General features: G+C 43.0%; 1 protein-coding gene across 2 annotated transcripts in view; it reads left to right on the top strand.

Annotated features, from left to right (window-relative positions):
- Positions 1–975: 975 nt before the first annotated feature.
- ULK1 (unc-51 like autophagy activating kinase 1) overlaps positions 976–17,493 on the top strand; it is an 84,434-nt gene continuing 67,916 nt past the window's right edge. Inside the window, exons 1-3 of one of the 2 annotated variants that reach the window (XM_056533183.1) lie at positions 976–1,547; positions 4,328–4,420; positions 4,501–4,542. In XM_056533183.1, the coding sequence (XP_056389158.1) occupies positions 1,458–1,547; positions 4,328–4,420; positions 4,501–4,542 (225 nt within the window). In that variant the 5' untranslated portion in view covers positions 976–1,457. Of the gene's footprint in view, positions 1,548–4,327; positions 4,421–4,500; positions 4,543–9,212; positions 9,405–17,493 lie in introns of those variants that run through there. The other variant, XM_056533184.1, reaches the window with a different exon arrangement.

The raw sequence follows: 17,493 nt of genomic DNA, 5'->3' as shown, positions 1-17,493 counted from the left end.
CTCCCTTTTTTTGTATTTGTCCGACAGCGGCGCCAATGTGCGCACGTGCTGGCATTTGTATACTGGTTGCCGTGGTGACGGCGTGGTGCCGATGTATTTCAGAGGCGCCCGCTCCGCGTCATAACCTGTGAGCTGAAAGAAGCATGTAACACGAAACGTCGCTCTATTTGTGATCGTGCCTGTTTGTCCTTTTGCACCCGCTTTGCATAATAAACGAACCCATGAATTCGAGTAGCCATCCATTTGTTCCTCTACTGTGCGGACATTCCTCACAGATTCCGCCTTTCAATTTTGTAGTGTGAACAAGTTATTAGGCTGCTATCACGAGGCAGTTTTTTTTTTTGTAAAACTATCAGGGTATGATCACACTACATTCCTGCGCCCATAAATCGTATCCCGCGGAATCCCTCTTAAAACGGGATGCTGACGTATATTGTTAACTGGAGCAGTGGACCCCATTCCCTCCTATGGCCGCAGTCACCCCTAGTGTCTCAGTTCTGAAAGTATCCACTATTTTAGGCGGGCTTATGACGGCGCTGTTGCGCTTTTGAAATAGTGCATACGCCCTGAACAGAGTCACTGGGGGTAACTCTATTTGGCCATAGAAGTGAATGGGGTCAGCTGCTCAGTAGCAGGATGAATGGGGGTAAGAACGAAGTGTAATTTTACCCCACCTGCAGTTTTTGAGGCAAGAGTGGATTCAGAAGGAATGAAAAATATAATGGAAGGACTTATACATCTTCCTTCTGGATTCACCTTTAGCGTTGGCACAAACCACTAAGATAGCAGCAGCCTAACACCTCACGCCATCTCTGCCCAGTCACACTTATGTGCTCTACAGCACAGTAACGCACACCGCCGCTTAGTCAACATAGACAGAGCAGCCACAACAAAGCCCCAGCAGCTGCGCAGGCGCAGTAAGCTTCGCCCGCTGAGTGAGTTTGTGCGCAGGCGCCAGGCCTTCGGCAGCCAGAGGACTACGCTGTGCAATCGGCTGCGGGCCTTATTGTGAGCTCTCCTCGGTGACAGCAGCTTCAGCTCATTCCCTGGAGTCTTCAGCCTGTACACAAAAGCCTCCTGGTGAACTGGCACTTGTAGACGATTGAGGGTGCATCAGATCACTGTATATCACCATGACACTAGTGATCCAGTGCCAGAGAGGGGGCCCTGGTCTCCTCCACTTCTAGGGGATCTGTCACCCCTTCCACAAGCTGTATTTTTATTTTCCACTCCTACCTAGTAACATGCAGCAGGGAGGACCGGAGTGCTGGGAGCAGCAGCCCATGACCCTCAGGAGCCTGATCCTCAGCAGCAGGGAGGTGGACAGGAGAGCAGCCCTTCTCTTTCAGCTGGCACTCAGCTCTTGACTTGTTACCCCATCCTCATACACCCAGCGATCAGAAATCCTTCTTCTACCACATCAGCCCACTATTGTCTGCCCGATCCAGGGATCTACGATGGAGTCGGTGGGGAAATTTGAGTTCAGCAGGAAAGATCTGATCGGCCATGGAGCCTTTGCTGTTGTCTTCAAAGGCAGGCACAAAGAGGTAATGTGTCATCCATCCAGGGGCAATGTTGACATTGTTGTCTAGCCAGGGAAGACAGAACTACACTGTAGCCTTTGTCTCTGGGGACTACTTGTTGATCACCCAGTAGACAGATGACAATGTATTTACCCTTTACTTATGGAATATTGTATCATTGTGATTGTGTACTAAGAACCAAATGTGTTCACAGTAGGATTAGCAGGCAAGCACAACTTTATGACTTTTCGAATGATCGCAACATTGCGAAATGATTCGGCACAAATTGTATCAGGTCCAAATCGTATCCAGTCCAAATTTTACAACCAATTTGGATTTGTTAGAATTTTAACCTTTTTTTTTTTAATGTCCTGTTTTTTTCGTCCCTACTCTTGTGCACTGGGCCGGAGGCAAGCGGCGATGCAGTATGCATCATAGCTTTCAATTGTTATATTCGCTGGGCTGGATGTTCTGCCCCTGGTCCAGCCGCTCAGGGTTCTGTACAGAAGTAAAGAAGAGTTTCTGCTCCTTTTACATACTTCAGGCATATTTAGACCCAAAACTAATCTCACATTAAACAGTTGATATGAAGGATTGGGCAAATTGCTGCTTCAATGTACACTTTACATGTCTTATACAATAGTAAGACAGTATAATGCTTTTTTTCCACCAGTATACCTCCAGCGGTTGCAAAACTACAACTCCCAGCATGCCCGGACAGCCTTTGGCTGTCCGGGCATGCTGGGAATTGTAGTTTTTGCAACAGCTGGAGGCACACGCTGTGATACTTTGGTGTCCTGGAGTGTCCCATCACTTCTGAGTATCCTAAAGGTGATTTAGCTTTTTAGGCAATGATACCCATACATGTGATAGGGAATATGCCAAACAACACATGACCCAAGCCCATGGGACACAGCACTACAATTTAATAGGTACATTCCTATAATAAAACGAGAGGCCTTCTAAGATTAGACCTATTCTTGGAAGCTCGGCATGGGGTGGCAGAAACTAAATCTTTGCCACCGTATTTGGACCACCATGTCACAAGAAGCCAGAATTAATGAATAGTTTAAGGGTTGGGCAAGTCTGGGCAAGGACTGGTTCAGGAACAATGGTAGTCCCAGTTCAGCGTTTACTGACTTGTAGTTTTCCAGCTGTTGCTAAACTATAGAAGCGTTGTAGTTTGGCAACAGCTGGACAGCCACAGGTTGGGAAGCAGTCCCCCGGTATATAGTTTATGCTATTAATAAACATTTCAGTGCTTGTTGTACCCCTAAGGCTGTGATTCCCCACCACTGTGCCTCCAGCTGTTACAAAACTACCACTCGGCTGTCCGGGCATGCTGGGATTTGTAGTTTAGCAACCGCTGGGGACATAATGGTTGCGAAACACTGCCCTAAGGTGTGATGTATGCGGCAGGTTACCAGGGCATGCTGGAAGTTGTAGTTTTACAACAGCCGGAGAGTCACATGTTGGGGATCACTGATGTTTGCTATCCTGGATCAGTACAGGACAAGTAGGACTTCAAGTATAGTCTATATCAGTGGTCGCCAAACTGTGAACCTCCAGATGTTTCAAAATGACAACTCCCATCTGGAGAGCCAGATGTTGGGGATCACTGATGTTTGCTATACTGGATCAGTACAGGACATGTAGTACTTCAATTATAGTCTATATCAGTGGTCGCCAAACTGTGAACCTCCAGATGTTGGGGATCACTGATGTTTGCTATACTGGATCAGTACAGGACATGTAGTACTTCAATTATAGTCTATATCAGTGGTCGCCAAACTGTGAACCTCCAGATGTTGGGGATCACTGATGTTTGCTATACTGGATCAGTACAGGACAAGTAGGACTTCAAGTATAGTCTATATCAGTTGTCGCCAAACTGTGAACCTCCAGATGTTTCAAAATGACAACTCCCATCTGGAGAGCCAGATGTTGGGGATCACTGATGTTTGCTATACTGGATCAGTACAGGACATGTAGTACTTCAAGTATAGTCTATATCAGTGGTCGCCAAACTGTGAACCTCCAGATGTTGGGGATCACTGATGTTTGCTATACTGGATCAGTACAGGACAAGTAGGACTTCAAGTATAGTCTATATCAGTGGTCGCCAAACTGTGAACCTCCAGATGTTTCAAAATGACAACTCCCATCTGGAGAGCCAGATGTTGGGGATCACTGATGTTTGCTATACTGGATCAGTACAGGACATGTAGTACTTCAAGTATAGTCTATATCAGTGGTCGCCAAACTGTGAACCTCCAGATGTTGGGGATCACTGATGTTTGCTATACTGGATCAGTACAGGACAAGTAGGACTTCAAGTATAGTCTATATCAGTGGTCGCCAAACTGTGAACCTCCAGATGTTGGGGATCACTGATGTTTGCTATACTGGATCAGTACAGGACAAGTAGTACTTCAAATACAGTCTATATCAGTGGTCGCCAAACTGTGAACCTCCAGATGTTTCAAACCGATGTTTGCTGTACTGGATCAGTACAGGACATGTAGTACTCCAAGTATAGTCTGTCATTGGTCTTCATTCTGTGGACCTCCAGGTGTTGCAAAACTACAACTCCCAGCATGCCCGGACAACCAACGGCTGTCCGGGCATTCTGGGAGTTGTAGTTTAGCAGCACCTGGAGGTCCTCAGTTTGGAGACCACTGGTTCATATATAACAGTGGTTCCCAGCCTGTGGCTTTTCACTACAACTCCCAGCATGCCCTGACAATTCACAGGATCAGCTCATGTAGTACTTATGTTTATTGTTTCTTGTGTTACCTTTTCAGAAGCAGGATTTGGAGGTTGCCGTAAAGTGCATCAATAAGAAAAACCTGGCCAAATCCCAGACACTTTTAGGGAAGGAGATCAAAATACTAAAGGTAAAAAGACTCTAATATACAGAGAGTGTAGTGCGCAGACTCAGTACGTCCTATTGTAACCATAAATATTTATATTCTAGGAGCTGAAACATGAAAATATTGTGGCCTTGTACGATTTCCAGGTAAATATTCACTGTACAATCTCATAACTTCCGTTCTATGCAATGATTTGTTGTTTGTGGCTGCCGCCAAACTACAGTACCCAGCATGCCCTCGAGCAGGCCTTGCTGGGAGTCGTAGTGGTTACAGCTCGGTAACGAGTGATCCAGATCCCACCTCCGCCTCATTCATCCGCCTGTCACGTGGCCGCCCTCTTGTTTGTTGACATTCCAGCTTGCCGCGATCTCATTGGTTCCCCGCTCGCTTACGTCACGGAATTCTAGGAAACCCTGCCCAGCTGTCAGGCGGCGAGCGCGGCCTCTCGGGAGTTGTAGTTGTTTTGTAGCCGTAGTCTGCTTGCTTGGTCGGGCGCGATAAACTACAGTTCCCATGTAGCTGTGCGCGATGTAAACACATTTCCTTGTTATTGGCAGCCGTCCTAGCGAGATTATTTGAAGAGGGCTGATAGTTTGTGTACAGTTTCCTCATGTCCCGGTCATTTCATGGAAAATGAGCAGAACTGCTAAGTCATTGTAATGATTATTGTCACCACAGGGGGTTGCTTTATGGCTGCTCTATTTACAGCACATTGCTCACATTTCTCATTTGGTTTGGATGTTAGTTCTGGTTTGGATTTTAGTTTGTTCATTGTTTAATCCTAGGCATTTTATTGGGCAGCATTGTGTAAAGTAGATTTAGTCACACCATGCTGCAACACTACAACTCCCATCATGCCTGGACCACACCATACATTGAAGCGGTGTTCCCCAACCTGCTGCGTTCTAGGTCTTGCATAACTACAACTCCTATAATGCCCAGACCATATACTAGAGCAGTGGTCTTCAACCTGCAAACCTCCAGATGTTGCAAAACTACAACTCCCAGCATGCCCGGACAGCTGTTGGCTGTCTGGGCATGCTGGGTGTTGTAGTTTTGCAACATCTGGAGGTCCGCAGGTTGAAGACCATACACTAGAGCAATGTTCCTCAACCTGTGTTTTGTTAGCTGTTGCAGAACAACTACTCCTATCATGCCCAGACCATACACACGAGCAGTGTTCCCCAACCTGTAGTTCTCCAGCTGTTGAAAAACTACAACTCCTATCATGCCCAGTGCATACTTTAGACCAGTGTTCCCCAACCTGTGGTTCTTCTTCTGTGGCCAAACTAAAACTACCACAATGCCTGAACTATACACTAGACCAGTGTTCCCCAATCTGTGACTTTTCAGCTGTTGCAGTACTACATCTCCTATCATGTAGTACTGCAACATTAGAACAGTGTTCCCCAGCCTGTGGTTCTCCAGCTGTGGCAAGATACAATTCCCATTATGCACGGATCATACACTAGAGCAGTGTGAAAAGCCATAGTGTAAAGAGCTTCTGAAAAATAAAAGCTGGAATCGGGTTGCTATGGGCAACTGCTTCACTGTTATTCTGCATAAGTTTTAATAAAGCACCGGATCATTAGCAGACAGCCTACTTACTATGCACTGTACCTGCCCACCCTCCGCTCACTCCAGATCCATCTCATTCTATAGCAGCCCATAGGATGAAAGCCATTAGCTGACTACAGGTTGCTGCAATGCTGTGCCAGCAGTCTATAGGCAGTGGGGGATGGGTGACTGAGGGAAGTTTGTAGTGTATGCAGCTTGCAAGGTTCATCGGTTCACAAGGCTCCCCTCCTAATCTCCATAGTAGAGAATGATAACACTGTATGGTAGAATAGTTTTATTTCAGCCACCTAGTTTTATCAAAACCTGACCAGAGAAAAAGTTGCTGAGTTGCCCATAGCAACCAATCAGATTGCTGCTTTAATTTTTTAAAAGACCTCTGAAAAATAAAAGAAGCGATCTGATTGGTTGCTATGGGCAACTCATCAACTTTTCTTTGGACAGGTTTTGATAAACCTCCCCCAAGGTCTGTAGATGGATTTTCTTTGACGCAAAAGGGATTTTTGCTTTAAAGCAGGGTTTCCCAACCAGGGTGCCTCCACCGGTTGCAAAACTACAACTCCCAGCATGCTGTTTGCTGTCCTGGGCATGCTGAATTGTAGTTTTTGCAACAGCTGAAGGCACCCTGGTTGGGAAACACTGCTTTAAACAGTTGCCCAGTACCAGCAACTGGCTTCATAACTTCACAGGACATAGGTGTTGTATTGTTAGTCAGCAGTTTCTTTTCAGCTCACCCGAAAAAGCCTTTTGTAGCACACAGAGAGTGTCTGCGCGGTACTTGCGCCGACTGATTCAGTTGGCGCTGCCCGCACTTGGAGTCTCTGGCTGGAGTTTCCCTAGTGTGAAGCCCGTTTTACAGGTACACCATCCATCTTGCTAGGTCTAGTGACACATGGAGCGAAAGATAAAATACAAATGCACCTTCCTATCCCATAGCATTTAGCTACCTTTTAGTGGACCTTTAGATATGTATATAGATATGTGTGGGTGTGTTTTAGGTGTGGAAGTCCTTTTCCCCTCAGATATAGATAACTTGTATCAGGGTGTAGTCTTACATCTTCATACAAGTTTAAAGCAATATAACAATTTCAAGTTATCTTTTTTGACCAAAGACTGTTGTATCATGACTAACCTTTGCTTGGAATTGTTATGTTGCTCGATCCCTTGTTTCTGCTGGAAGCTTAAACTGTATGGTACTTTGTACTTTTATTTAAAAATCCCTCAACAGCTCTAGATAAGCAGCAGTAACTAGTAGTCCTGTGACCTCAAGCAGAATGACACAAAATCCCCTGAAATTGCATCCATCTCTATATAGATATACAGCCGTTGGCTGTCCGGGCATGCTGGGAGTTGTAGTTTTGCAACATCTGGAGGTCCGCAGGTTGGAGACCACTGATATATACTGTACCAGCTTAGGCTGGGTTCACATCACGTTTTCTCCCATACGGGAGCGCATACGGCAGGGGGGAGCTAAAACCTCGCGCTCCCTTATGTAATTCATTTCAATGAGCCGGCCGGAGTGAAACGTTCGGTCCGGTTAGCTAATTTTTGCGCAGTATGCGCTTTTACAACCAGACCTAAAATCGTGGTTTAAGATCCAATGTAGCATTAACTCAGAACACCAATGACGCGTTTCGGAGGTGGCACCCTCCTTCCTCAGATTGGGTCAATTTTTTCCCCGTACTTCACTTAACAGGACTGGATTCTCCATCCCTGTGACCCTTTGGGCTTTGCAGTTCACCTCCATCTTAACTACTACCACCATACCTCGATTTAGGGGGGATAAGCGCAAATTTACTTCAGAAAAGGTGAGCGGCCATCCGCAAGGCTGGTGCAATCCAGCCACCCTATTGTCTTGGGTAACACACGAGGCGCGGTCCCTCTTCTTTTGTCTTTTTCTAATAGGTACTAAAACCGTGGTTGACCACAGTTTTAGGTCCGGGGAAAAAGCAAATACAGCGCAAAAATTAGCAGACCGGACCGAACGTTTCACTCCGGCCAGCTCATTGAAATGAATTACATACGGGAGCGCATAGAAAGGCATACGGGAGCGCGAGGTTTTAGCTCCCCCTGCCGTATGCGCTCCCTTATGGGAGAAAACGTGATGTTAACCAGCCCTTATTCTTGTTCTAGTGAGCCCACCAGCTTCCGCTCCCTGGCGCATTGTTGGAGCTTACAAATACACACAAGTAACACTTCTATATACATAATGATATTGAGTCTCTATAATAGACATGAAAATTTGGAATTGTTACCCACCATCAGTATCTTAATTTACCAAAGAAACTATACAATTGGGTGTCAAAAAACTATCAATTTATTTATCTTATCATATATATGAATGTGTGTGCAATGTGTGTCCAGGAAATATTATTGTTGGTTGAATAGAGCTGTGTTACACTTGCCATTAGAACTCATTAGTAACAAAGGAAGTGATGTCAGACCTCGGCTATGGTACAAATGGCATCACAGTGGCACCTTTTGTTTTATGCATATGTAGTATGTGCCCTGGACTTGTTTAATTATGCAATAAATGCCAAATGTTACATCAGGGCTGCAGTACATAAGGATGGTGCATGTGAATAGCGTCTTTAGTCATCGCAGGGCGTTCTTACTTTCTTTAGTGTTTTTATGGTGAATCACTAATAATGGCTGGAGATGCGTTGCCGGGCAGTGTACACGTTTAGCATCAGCAGAGGTAATTACATTTGCCTCCAGGACATGATGTAAATGCCATGCCACCATGACAGCAAATGTCAGCTCTAGTTCCTTAACAATATAGCTTGTTGCCAGCTTTTCTTTTCTTTTTTACTCCATAGATATTCCTGAAGCAAATTAGTAGAACAATAAAGACTGTGGCCCAGATTTATCAAACTATGTGAGAGAAAAAAATAGAGATTTTCCCACAGCAGCCACTCACAGCTCAGGTTTCACTTTACCTCAGCTTGTTAGCTGAGCTGTGATTGGCTGCTGTGGGAAAATCTCTCTATATTTTCTCTCACACAGTTTTATCAAACTCTCAGGCCCAGATTTATCAAACTGTGTGAGAGAAAATATAGAGAGATTTTCCCACAGCAACCAATCACAGCTCGGCTAACAAGCTGAGGTAAAGTGAAACCTGAGCTGTGATTGGCTGCTGTGGGAAAATCTCTCTATTTTTTCTCTCACACAGTTTGATAAATCTGGGCCTGTATCTTTCTAGCTCTGGCTGTATGTCAGAGAACGTACAGTTTCTTCCCAGCTTTCAGCCATATATTTGTTATGGACCCTTGTGTGTTGATATTTGCATAACAGAATTTGGTTCCTTATTATTCAAGACAATGCAGGAAAATAGAAATACTGTGAATCATAACAACATAAGATAAGTTTAGATATCGGATAGAATAAATTGTCTACTGAGAGCCAACTTGATGTTAGAGTCTAATTCTCCCTGGTGAGCCCAGTATTTACTCTTCTTTTCTTTATTTTGTTATTTAAAGAAAATAAGGCTGTGTTCACACGGCTGTCTAGAGCCGTCCCGTTCTTCTCCCGTCAAAAATAATAATGGACTTTAAAAAAAAAAAAACGCACAATAACAAATGCAAATGGATGTTTTCCGTTTGGTTCCGTTATTGTTCAATTAATAAACAGAAAAAACATTTTTTTTGTTCTGAGCATGCCCAGAAATAAAAACAGATCAAAAAACTAATTGAAAAAGCGTATGCAAACGGATGACATTAAAAGCTCATCCGTTTTCCATAGACTTCAATGTCCAATTTACTGTATCCGTTTTCCGAATTTGAAAAAACTCCCCCCCTCCCCTCCTTCCCACACGCACATCAGATGAGCTGATCCCTTGGGGTGAGTGGGCTTGGCTTAGTTTGGTCTAACGTGTATAGACACCTTTATGGTAAGATAAATTTATAATCGGACCATAGTTTAACATCTGTGAAAGAAACTACTGTAGAGGAAATAGTTCTGTGCCAAATTCATAAGGGGTCATGTTAAATCTTTCAATTGTTTCCTGTAAGCAGTCATATAGTCTGGACCAGTGTTTCCAAACCAGGGTGCCTCCAGCTGTTGCAAAACTACAACTCCCAGCATGCCCGGACAGAGACCAGTGTTTCCAAACCAGGGTGCCTCCAGCTGTTGCAAAACTACAACTCCCAGCATGCCCGGACAGCCTATGGCTGTCCGGGCATGCTGGGAGTTGTAGTTTTGCAACAGCTGGAGGCACCCTGGTTTGGAAACACTGGTCTGGACAGTGGCTGAAGGTATCTGTTAACTAGACATAAGTCTAGAAAACTGTTTTCATTTTGGGTTAGTGGACCTTTAAGTAGCGAAGAAAAACAAAAAGTACCTAAATGTTTGTTTTTAGTTGCTATAATGTACAGTATATTAAAAGCTTTTATCCCAAGGACCTCAATGCTTCAAGGCATTATAGATGTGGCATCAATGTTAAAACCCTTCCATATCATGCGTATTGCTAAAATTAGTGGATTACAACTCAAAATCAGCAGAAATGTGTAAACCAAAAGGTGCAAATAAACCCTGCTTGCGCCTTTTTTGCGCCTTTTCTAGACACAAAAAAACAGTCTAAAGACAATGATAAATGTTGGCCATAGTCTAGGTCCCTGGAAATTGATAGTTCCAAGAAAGATCGATCGTGTCATCTGACAGAAGTGGCAAATGTGATGGTGTGGTACTACAAGCATCTCTTTCATAATGGTTTATACCCATTCACAGTAATCTGCTGGCTGTCCTTTCTAAGAAACACATGGCTGCAGGCATACGGGGGTACTGTGGCTGCAGGAGTACTGTTACTTTTTATAGTATAATTAGGTCATTTCTCCCAGGCAGCACTGGTGACAGACATTTATTACATTTCTAGCAGAGATGCACTGGACTATATAGGGTTTTTCAATGTCTAAACATAAATATATGTATGTGTGTGTGTGTGTGTGTGTGTGTGTATATATATATATATATACACATATATATACACACACACACACACACACACAGTCGTGGCCGTAAATGTTGGCACTCCTGAAATTTTTCAAGAAAATAAAGTATTTCTCACAGAAAAGGATTGCAGTAACACATGTTTACTCCCTTTGTGTGTATTGGAACTAAACCAAAAAAGGGAGAGAGAAAAAGCTAATTGGACATAATTTGACACCAAACTCCCAAAATGGACTGAACAAAATTATTGGCACCCCTTCAAAATTGTGGAAAAATAAGATTTTTTTCAAGCATGTGATGCTCCTTTAAACTCACCTGGGGCAGGTAACAGGTGTGGGCAATATAAAAATCACACCTGAAAGCAGATAATAAGGAGAGAAGTTCACTTAGTCTTTGCATTGTGTGTCTGTGTGTACCACACTAAGTATGGACAACGGAAAGAGGAGAAGAGAACTGTCTGAGGACTTGAGAACCAAAATTGTGGGAAAATATCAACAATCTCAAGGTTGCAAGTCCATCTCCAGAGATCTAGATTTGCCTTTGTCCACAGTGCACAACATTATCAAGAAGTTTACATCCCTTGGCACTGTAGCTAATCTCTCTGGGCATGGACGGAAGAGAAAAATTGATGAAAGGTGTCAACACAGGATAGTCTGGATGGTGGATAAGCAGCCCCAAACAAGTTCCAAAGATATTCAAGCTGTCCTGTAGGCTCAGGTAGCATCAGTGTCTGCGCGAACTATCCATCGACATTTAAATGAAATGAAACGCTATGGTAGGAAACCCAGGAGGACCCCATTGCTGACACAGAGACATAAAAAAGCAAGACAACATTTTGCCAAAATAAACCTGAGTAAGCCAAAATCCTTCTGGGAAAACGTCTTGTGGACAGATGAGACCAATATAGAGATTTTTGGTAAAGCACATCATTCTACTGTTTACCGAAAACGGAATGAGGCTTACAAAGAAAAGAGCACAGTACCTACAGTAAAATATGGTGGAGGTTCAATGATGTTTTGGGCTTGTTTTGCTGCCTCTGGCACTGGGTGCCTTGAAAGTATGCAAGGCATCATGAAATCTGAGGATTACCAATGGATTTTAGGTCGCAGCAGGACAATGACCCCAAACATACGTCAAAAAGCACCCAGTAATAGACGGCAACAAATCGCTGGAGAGTTCTGAAGTGGCCAGCAATGAGTCCAGATCTAAATCCCATTGTACACCTGTGGAGACATCTTAAAATCGTTGTTGGGAAAAGGCGCCTTCCAATAAGAGAGACCTGAAGCAGTTTACAAAGGAAGAGTTTTCCAACATTCCGGCTGAGAGGTGTAAGAAGCTTATTGATGGTTATAGGAACCAACTGATTTCAGTTATTTATTCCAAAGGGTGTGCAACCAAATATTAAGTTAAGGGTGCCAATAATTTTTCCAGACCATTTTTGGAGTTTGATGTGACATTATGTCCAATTTGCTTTTTTTTCTCCCTTTTTTGGTTTAGTTCCAATACACACAAAGGGATTAAACGTGTGTATAGCAAAACATGTGTTACTGCAATCCATTTCTGTTAGAAATACTTCTTGAAAAATTTCAGGGGTGCCAACATTTTCGGCCATGACTGTTTATATATGTTAGAGACACAGGGGCAAGTTTGTAGAAGATCAACCAATTATAAGAGGATATTGCTTGTGAGAATGTCAATGACACTTAGTGTTCTTATGACATGTACCACTAACTCTCACAAAGTACATCAAGACTCTGCAAAAGGTGTGATCATAATAGAAGAACATTAGGTGGACATTAGACCCCATAGACACATGGAGTCTGTCCCCAGAGGACACCCCCTGTACATATGCATTGCCATGCCATTCAGATATAGCATCCATGTAACACCCGGAATATCAATAAAACAACATGGAAGGTATTAGGTTGTAGAGAGTAGGAAGGTAATGAAACAGACAGTATTACAGTCTCCACAACATTGTTATTGACCCCGCTGTGGTAAGGAAATGGTTGTGTAGTTATGAAATGGTTTGTTATCTATAGACTTGCTAACCATACAACTAAGACATTACGTATGACAGGCTGAACTATTGTTTCATGAATGTGCCATCTGTTAGGGTAAAGCAGAGGTGCCGACAGCAGGTGAATTATAGGGTGCCATTCAGACAGGTTGTTGTAATGATATTCCAGATGATGACTCGGGTATTGTCACCACTGTGCTATGAATTGTAGGATTCTTCAGCCATCGCTCATCTTATCACATCCCCGGCCATGTTACCATTAATTCCTTTGCTCATGGGACAAAATGTGAAAACCTGCTAAGCTGGTCATGTTGAACGTGACCTGCCTATATGATACATGATTTAGAAAGAAGTCAGGATGACAGATTCTGTTAAGTTGAACAGTACGGCATCGACTGTGATAGCTTGTCGTTTTTTTTTCAGGATTTTATAGTTATTTTAAATCATGTGATGTTTTTATTTAAATGTATGAAGGGCACATCTACTTGATTCCTCTACCATGTCACTTCAAGAATCCCTTAAAATATATATATGGCAAATCCATTCAGCTAAATCCAGAGGTCATGAAGTGTATAGTAAAAGCAGGATGGACAATACTGTACGGGAGCTGGAATGATAGAATCCCTTAAAATATATATATGGCAAATCCATTCAACTAAATCCAGAGGTCATGAAGAGTATAGTAAAAGCAGGATGGACAATACTGTACGGGAGCTGGAATGATAGAATCCCTTAAAATATATATATGGCAAATCCATTCAACTAAATCCAGAGGTCATGAAGAGTGTAGTAAAAGCAGGATGGACAATACTGTACGGGAGCTGGAATGATAGAATCCCTTAAAATATATATATGGCAAATCTATTCAGCTAAATCCAGAGGTCATGAAGTGTATAGTAAAAGCAGGATGGACAATACTGTACAGGAGCTGGAATGATAGTGATGCCTCCATTGTATTATCCTATAATACAGATCTTATTTTACTCTCTTCATTCCACGGTTGAATCACCTGAATAGTTTGATAGACATCCTTGCTCTGTGTCCTCTTATATAACCACTGCGTAAACAAGTTGTCACGGCAAACAACAATGAATAGGTTCATGAGGCTTTACAGCAGTGAGGGTTATGTTGACTTATCGTCATAAAATCTTCTGACATTCATCTAATATATATATATATATATATACACACACACAATTATCTTTAGTACTAAAGCTGAGGACAGGAAAAGAACAAGGAGGCTTGACAGGACTTAAAGGGTTTTCTGCTTTAGAGAACCCTAATCTATATGTCCTTTGAGGCCATGAATATATTATAAGTGACTGGACATAAGAAAAACAACTAGTTACATAACCACATGACAGCTGCCATAACTATGCACTAGACATCCCAAGCATGCACTGCATTGGGAAATCTCCAACATATACCATAACCATATCAGATGTCGGTACTCCCAGGGCCAAAAGTCATTATGGCCTCTTTTTAGGTGGTTTACATTGGGGTTTATATCTATTTGTTGTGTGGCATAATACTAGTATATTGTAATACAAAAAATGGATACCACGCATTATACATAGGAGCCTATGCATGTCAGATGCAGGCGGCATCTGAGATAAGTATTAGGCAGAGGTATATGTCGCAGATTTCTCCTGACATATGGTGTGGAAAGAGCCTTATACGTATATTTTCATTCCTCAAATCACTGATTTTCTATTGGGGTTTCATCAATGTTAAACTATAAGCTGGAATTCTGGAACTAATAAACTATTCTTTAAGTATTGAACTATTAATGAAAGAAAGAATAAAACCCCAAAATGTGGATTAAACAAAGCTCAAAACCACACATTTTATGAATGGAAATGTAAAAAAAAATAATTAAAATATATTGTTCTGTGTAAACACAAGCTAAAGCTCAGATTGACTCTTAGTAAGGATGGGAAGCCTGAACTAGAGTTGCTGATGTTCTATAAGCTAAAGGGGTATTCCGCTGCTTAGCATTTGGAACAAACTGTTCCGAACACTGGAGCTGGCGTCGGGAGCTCATGATGTCATAGCCCCGCCCCATCATTTCATCATGCCCGACCCCTCAATGCAAGTCTATGGGAGGGAGCTTGACAGTTGTCACTCCCCCTCCCATAGACTTGCATCGAGGGGGCGGGCATGATGTCATTAGGGGGCAGGACTATGACGTCACAAGCTCCCGACTCCAGAGTTCGGAACAGTTTGTTCCAAACGCTGAGCAGCGGAGTACCCCTTTAAGTGTTATTGACTGTTTAAAATCATGGATGATGATGATCAGGTATCACATGATCTAACTGAGATGGTTAACTCGGGCTGACGCTCTCTAAGTAAATGGTTTTATGAACGGTTTCACGGCGTGGATGTTGATAACTGTGAATGAAGAGTTGTGATTGGTCCTTCCATACGTTACATACTGAAATAAATAGCAGTTGCTCTATTGCTTCCTGTGACAGCTGCAACATACTCCTGACCCCAGTGCCAGCTGCTGCAGGTGAGCAACCTGGGCCCCACCCATGGAAAAACTCTTCCTCAGTTACAGGCAGGCTTGCTGCACAGATGTCCAGGACGGCTATGTACTGATCAATAGGTTCAGAGTTAATGATTTATAAGTGACATGTGGCTAACTGATATGTAAATGTTACCTTAGACCCAAAATCCTGTGAATATAGTTTAAGTGTCTGATCGCGGACCCCTAGCAATCTCCTGCTTGGCACCACAGCTAAGTACTTATGTATTGAAGTTCCCCTTTAAGCCCAGAGTATAGTTTACACAGGCATAAAATGCAGTAATTTTTATCCAACAATTGAGCTGATTCCACCATTGTCTCCTTGAATTGATGTGAGATGACATCCACCTTTTATTTCTTGGCTGGAAAGTGTCAGACGGTAAAAACTCCATAGACGTTAGATAAGTAGCAGATACCATACATTTCCTAACATCTATGAACAGCTTTAGAACTGAAGATCAATGGGAGGTTCCCAACAAACTGCATAAACAATGTCCCAATCTCTCATTAGATGTCATCAGCTCCAGCTACATAGCTGTCTGTCTATAGCCTGCTCAGCCATAAAATACTGCTTAATCCAAAGCTTCCTTGTTGTGCTCCTATAGCAAGAAAGGCTTGAGCAATAGGTCAGTATCTGTGTTCAGTATAACACAATGTCAGGCCTTGTTGTCTAGCGGAGCCCCGTTGTATATGTTATCTCAGGTAGCTGTTATCAAATAGCTCATAGGTATCCTTATATTGCACCTGTGTCCCAGCTCTACCTCGCCGCATTTGATTGACAAGACCGTGACCTTATTTTGTTTCCAAAGAGCGGGTAGCATGAGGACAAGCAAGTGGATTTGGGTCAGCTGTAATTCACATCAAACATCAGAGCAGACACAACGAATACTTAAGTAGCCCAGATCCTATTTAATAAAGAAGTAGCTTTACAGCCTTAGAAGCAGCTCTTCCTTGTCGGCAGCTGTGACTAACAATCTCCTCTATTTGGATCTCTAATGTTAGTTTCATAACTTGTTCTTCTTGTATTTGACATCATCTAATATAGAGAATGTAAAATTAGAACTCGGATTAAATTAGCTGAATATAGAATAATGGAGGACTGGTGTCCATTTCTGACATTTTCTTGAAATCATCCAAAATGTATGCATTTCAGCAGGTGGAGCTTCTTTGTTGTCCATCATTTTTGAGTTGTGCGAATAGGCCTGTTCTTCTTTTCCTTCTCTTCTCTCTGATCACATTAAGAAGAAGCCTGTAACAAGGGAATGTTCACACGGCAGAATTTTTGGTGCGGAAATTGAAGCCCATTATGTTTAACAGGATTCCGTTTCACACAGCGGAATTGTTGTACGGTACATTCTGCGGCAGAAATTCCTCATTGCGCAAAATTTAATGACACATCTTTTATTTTTGCTGAATTGTGGGCGGAATCCCATTCAACTCAATAGGGCTTGAACTTCAGCAGAAAGAACACAGAATGCCACCGCAATTTCGTCCCAGTTCCGCAATTCATTGGGGAACATTCCGCCACAGAAATTCTGTGTTATCCTTTTCACAAAATTTAAAGGGGTATTCCTGCCAAAGACATCTTATCGTCGTCGTCGTCGTCGTCGTCGTGTCCCCCCCCCCGCGATCTCATTGCAGCATCTGCATTCTATGCAGGGCTGCAGCTCCAGTCTCGGAAACCACTGTGTTTCCGGGACTGGAGACATGACGTCACACCATGCCCCCTCGTGACATCACGCCACGTCCCCTCCATTCGTGTCCCAGCGGCGGGCTTCCCCGCAATCAGACATCTTATCCCCTATCCTTTGGATGGGGATAAGATGTCTTTGGCCGGAGTACCCCTTTAAAGACATGTCTTAAAATTTTGCATAATTATGGGCAGAATCCCATTGAACTCTGTAGGGCTTGAATTTGGACAGAATCCTGTTTTTAGAGACCAGAATTCCGCCCCAATTTTGGCAGAATTCCATTCAGTAAACTTTGCTGAGCTGAATTATGGATTTCTGCCGTGTGAACGTAGCCTAAAGG

This window comes from Hyla sarda, chromosome 1, assembly GCF_029499605.1.
Source record: "Hyla sarda isolate aHylSar1 chromosome 1, aHylSar1.hap1, whole genome shotgun sequence".
Classification (NCBI taxonomy): Eukaryota; Metazoa; Chordata; class Amphibia; order Anura; family Hylidae; genus Hyla; species Hyla sarda.
The sequence above is the reverse complement of the archived record's forward strand: the minus strand, read 5'-3'. Positions and strand labels throughout refer to the sequence as shown.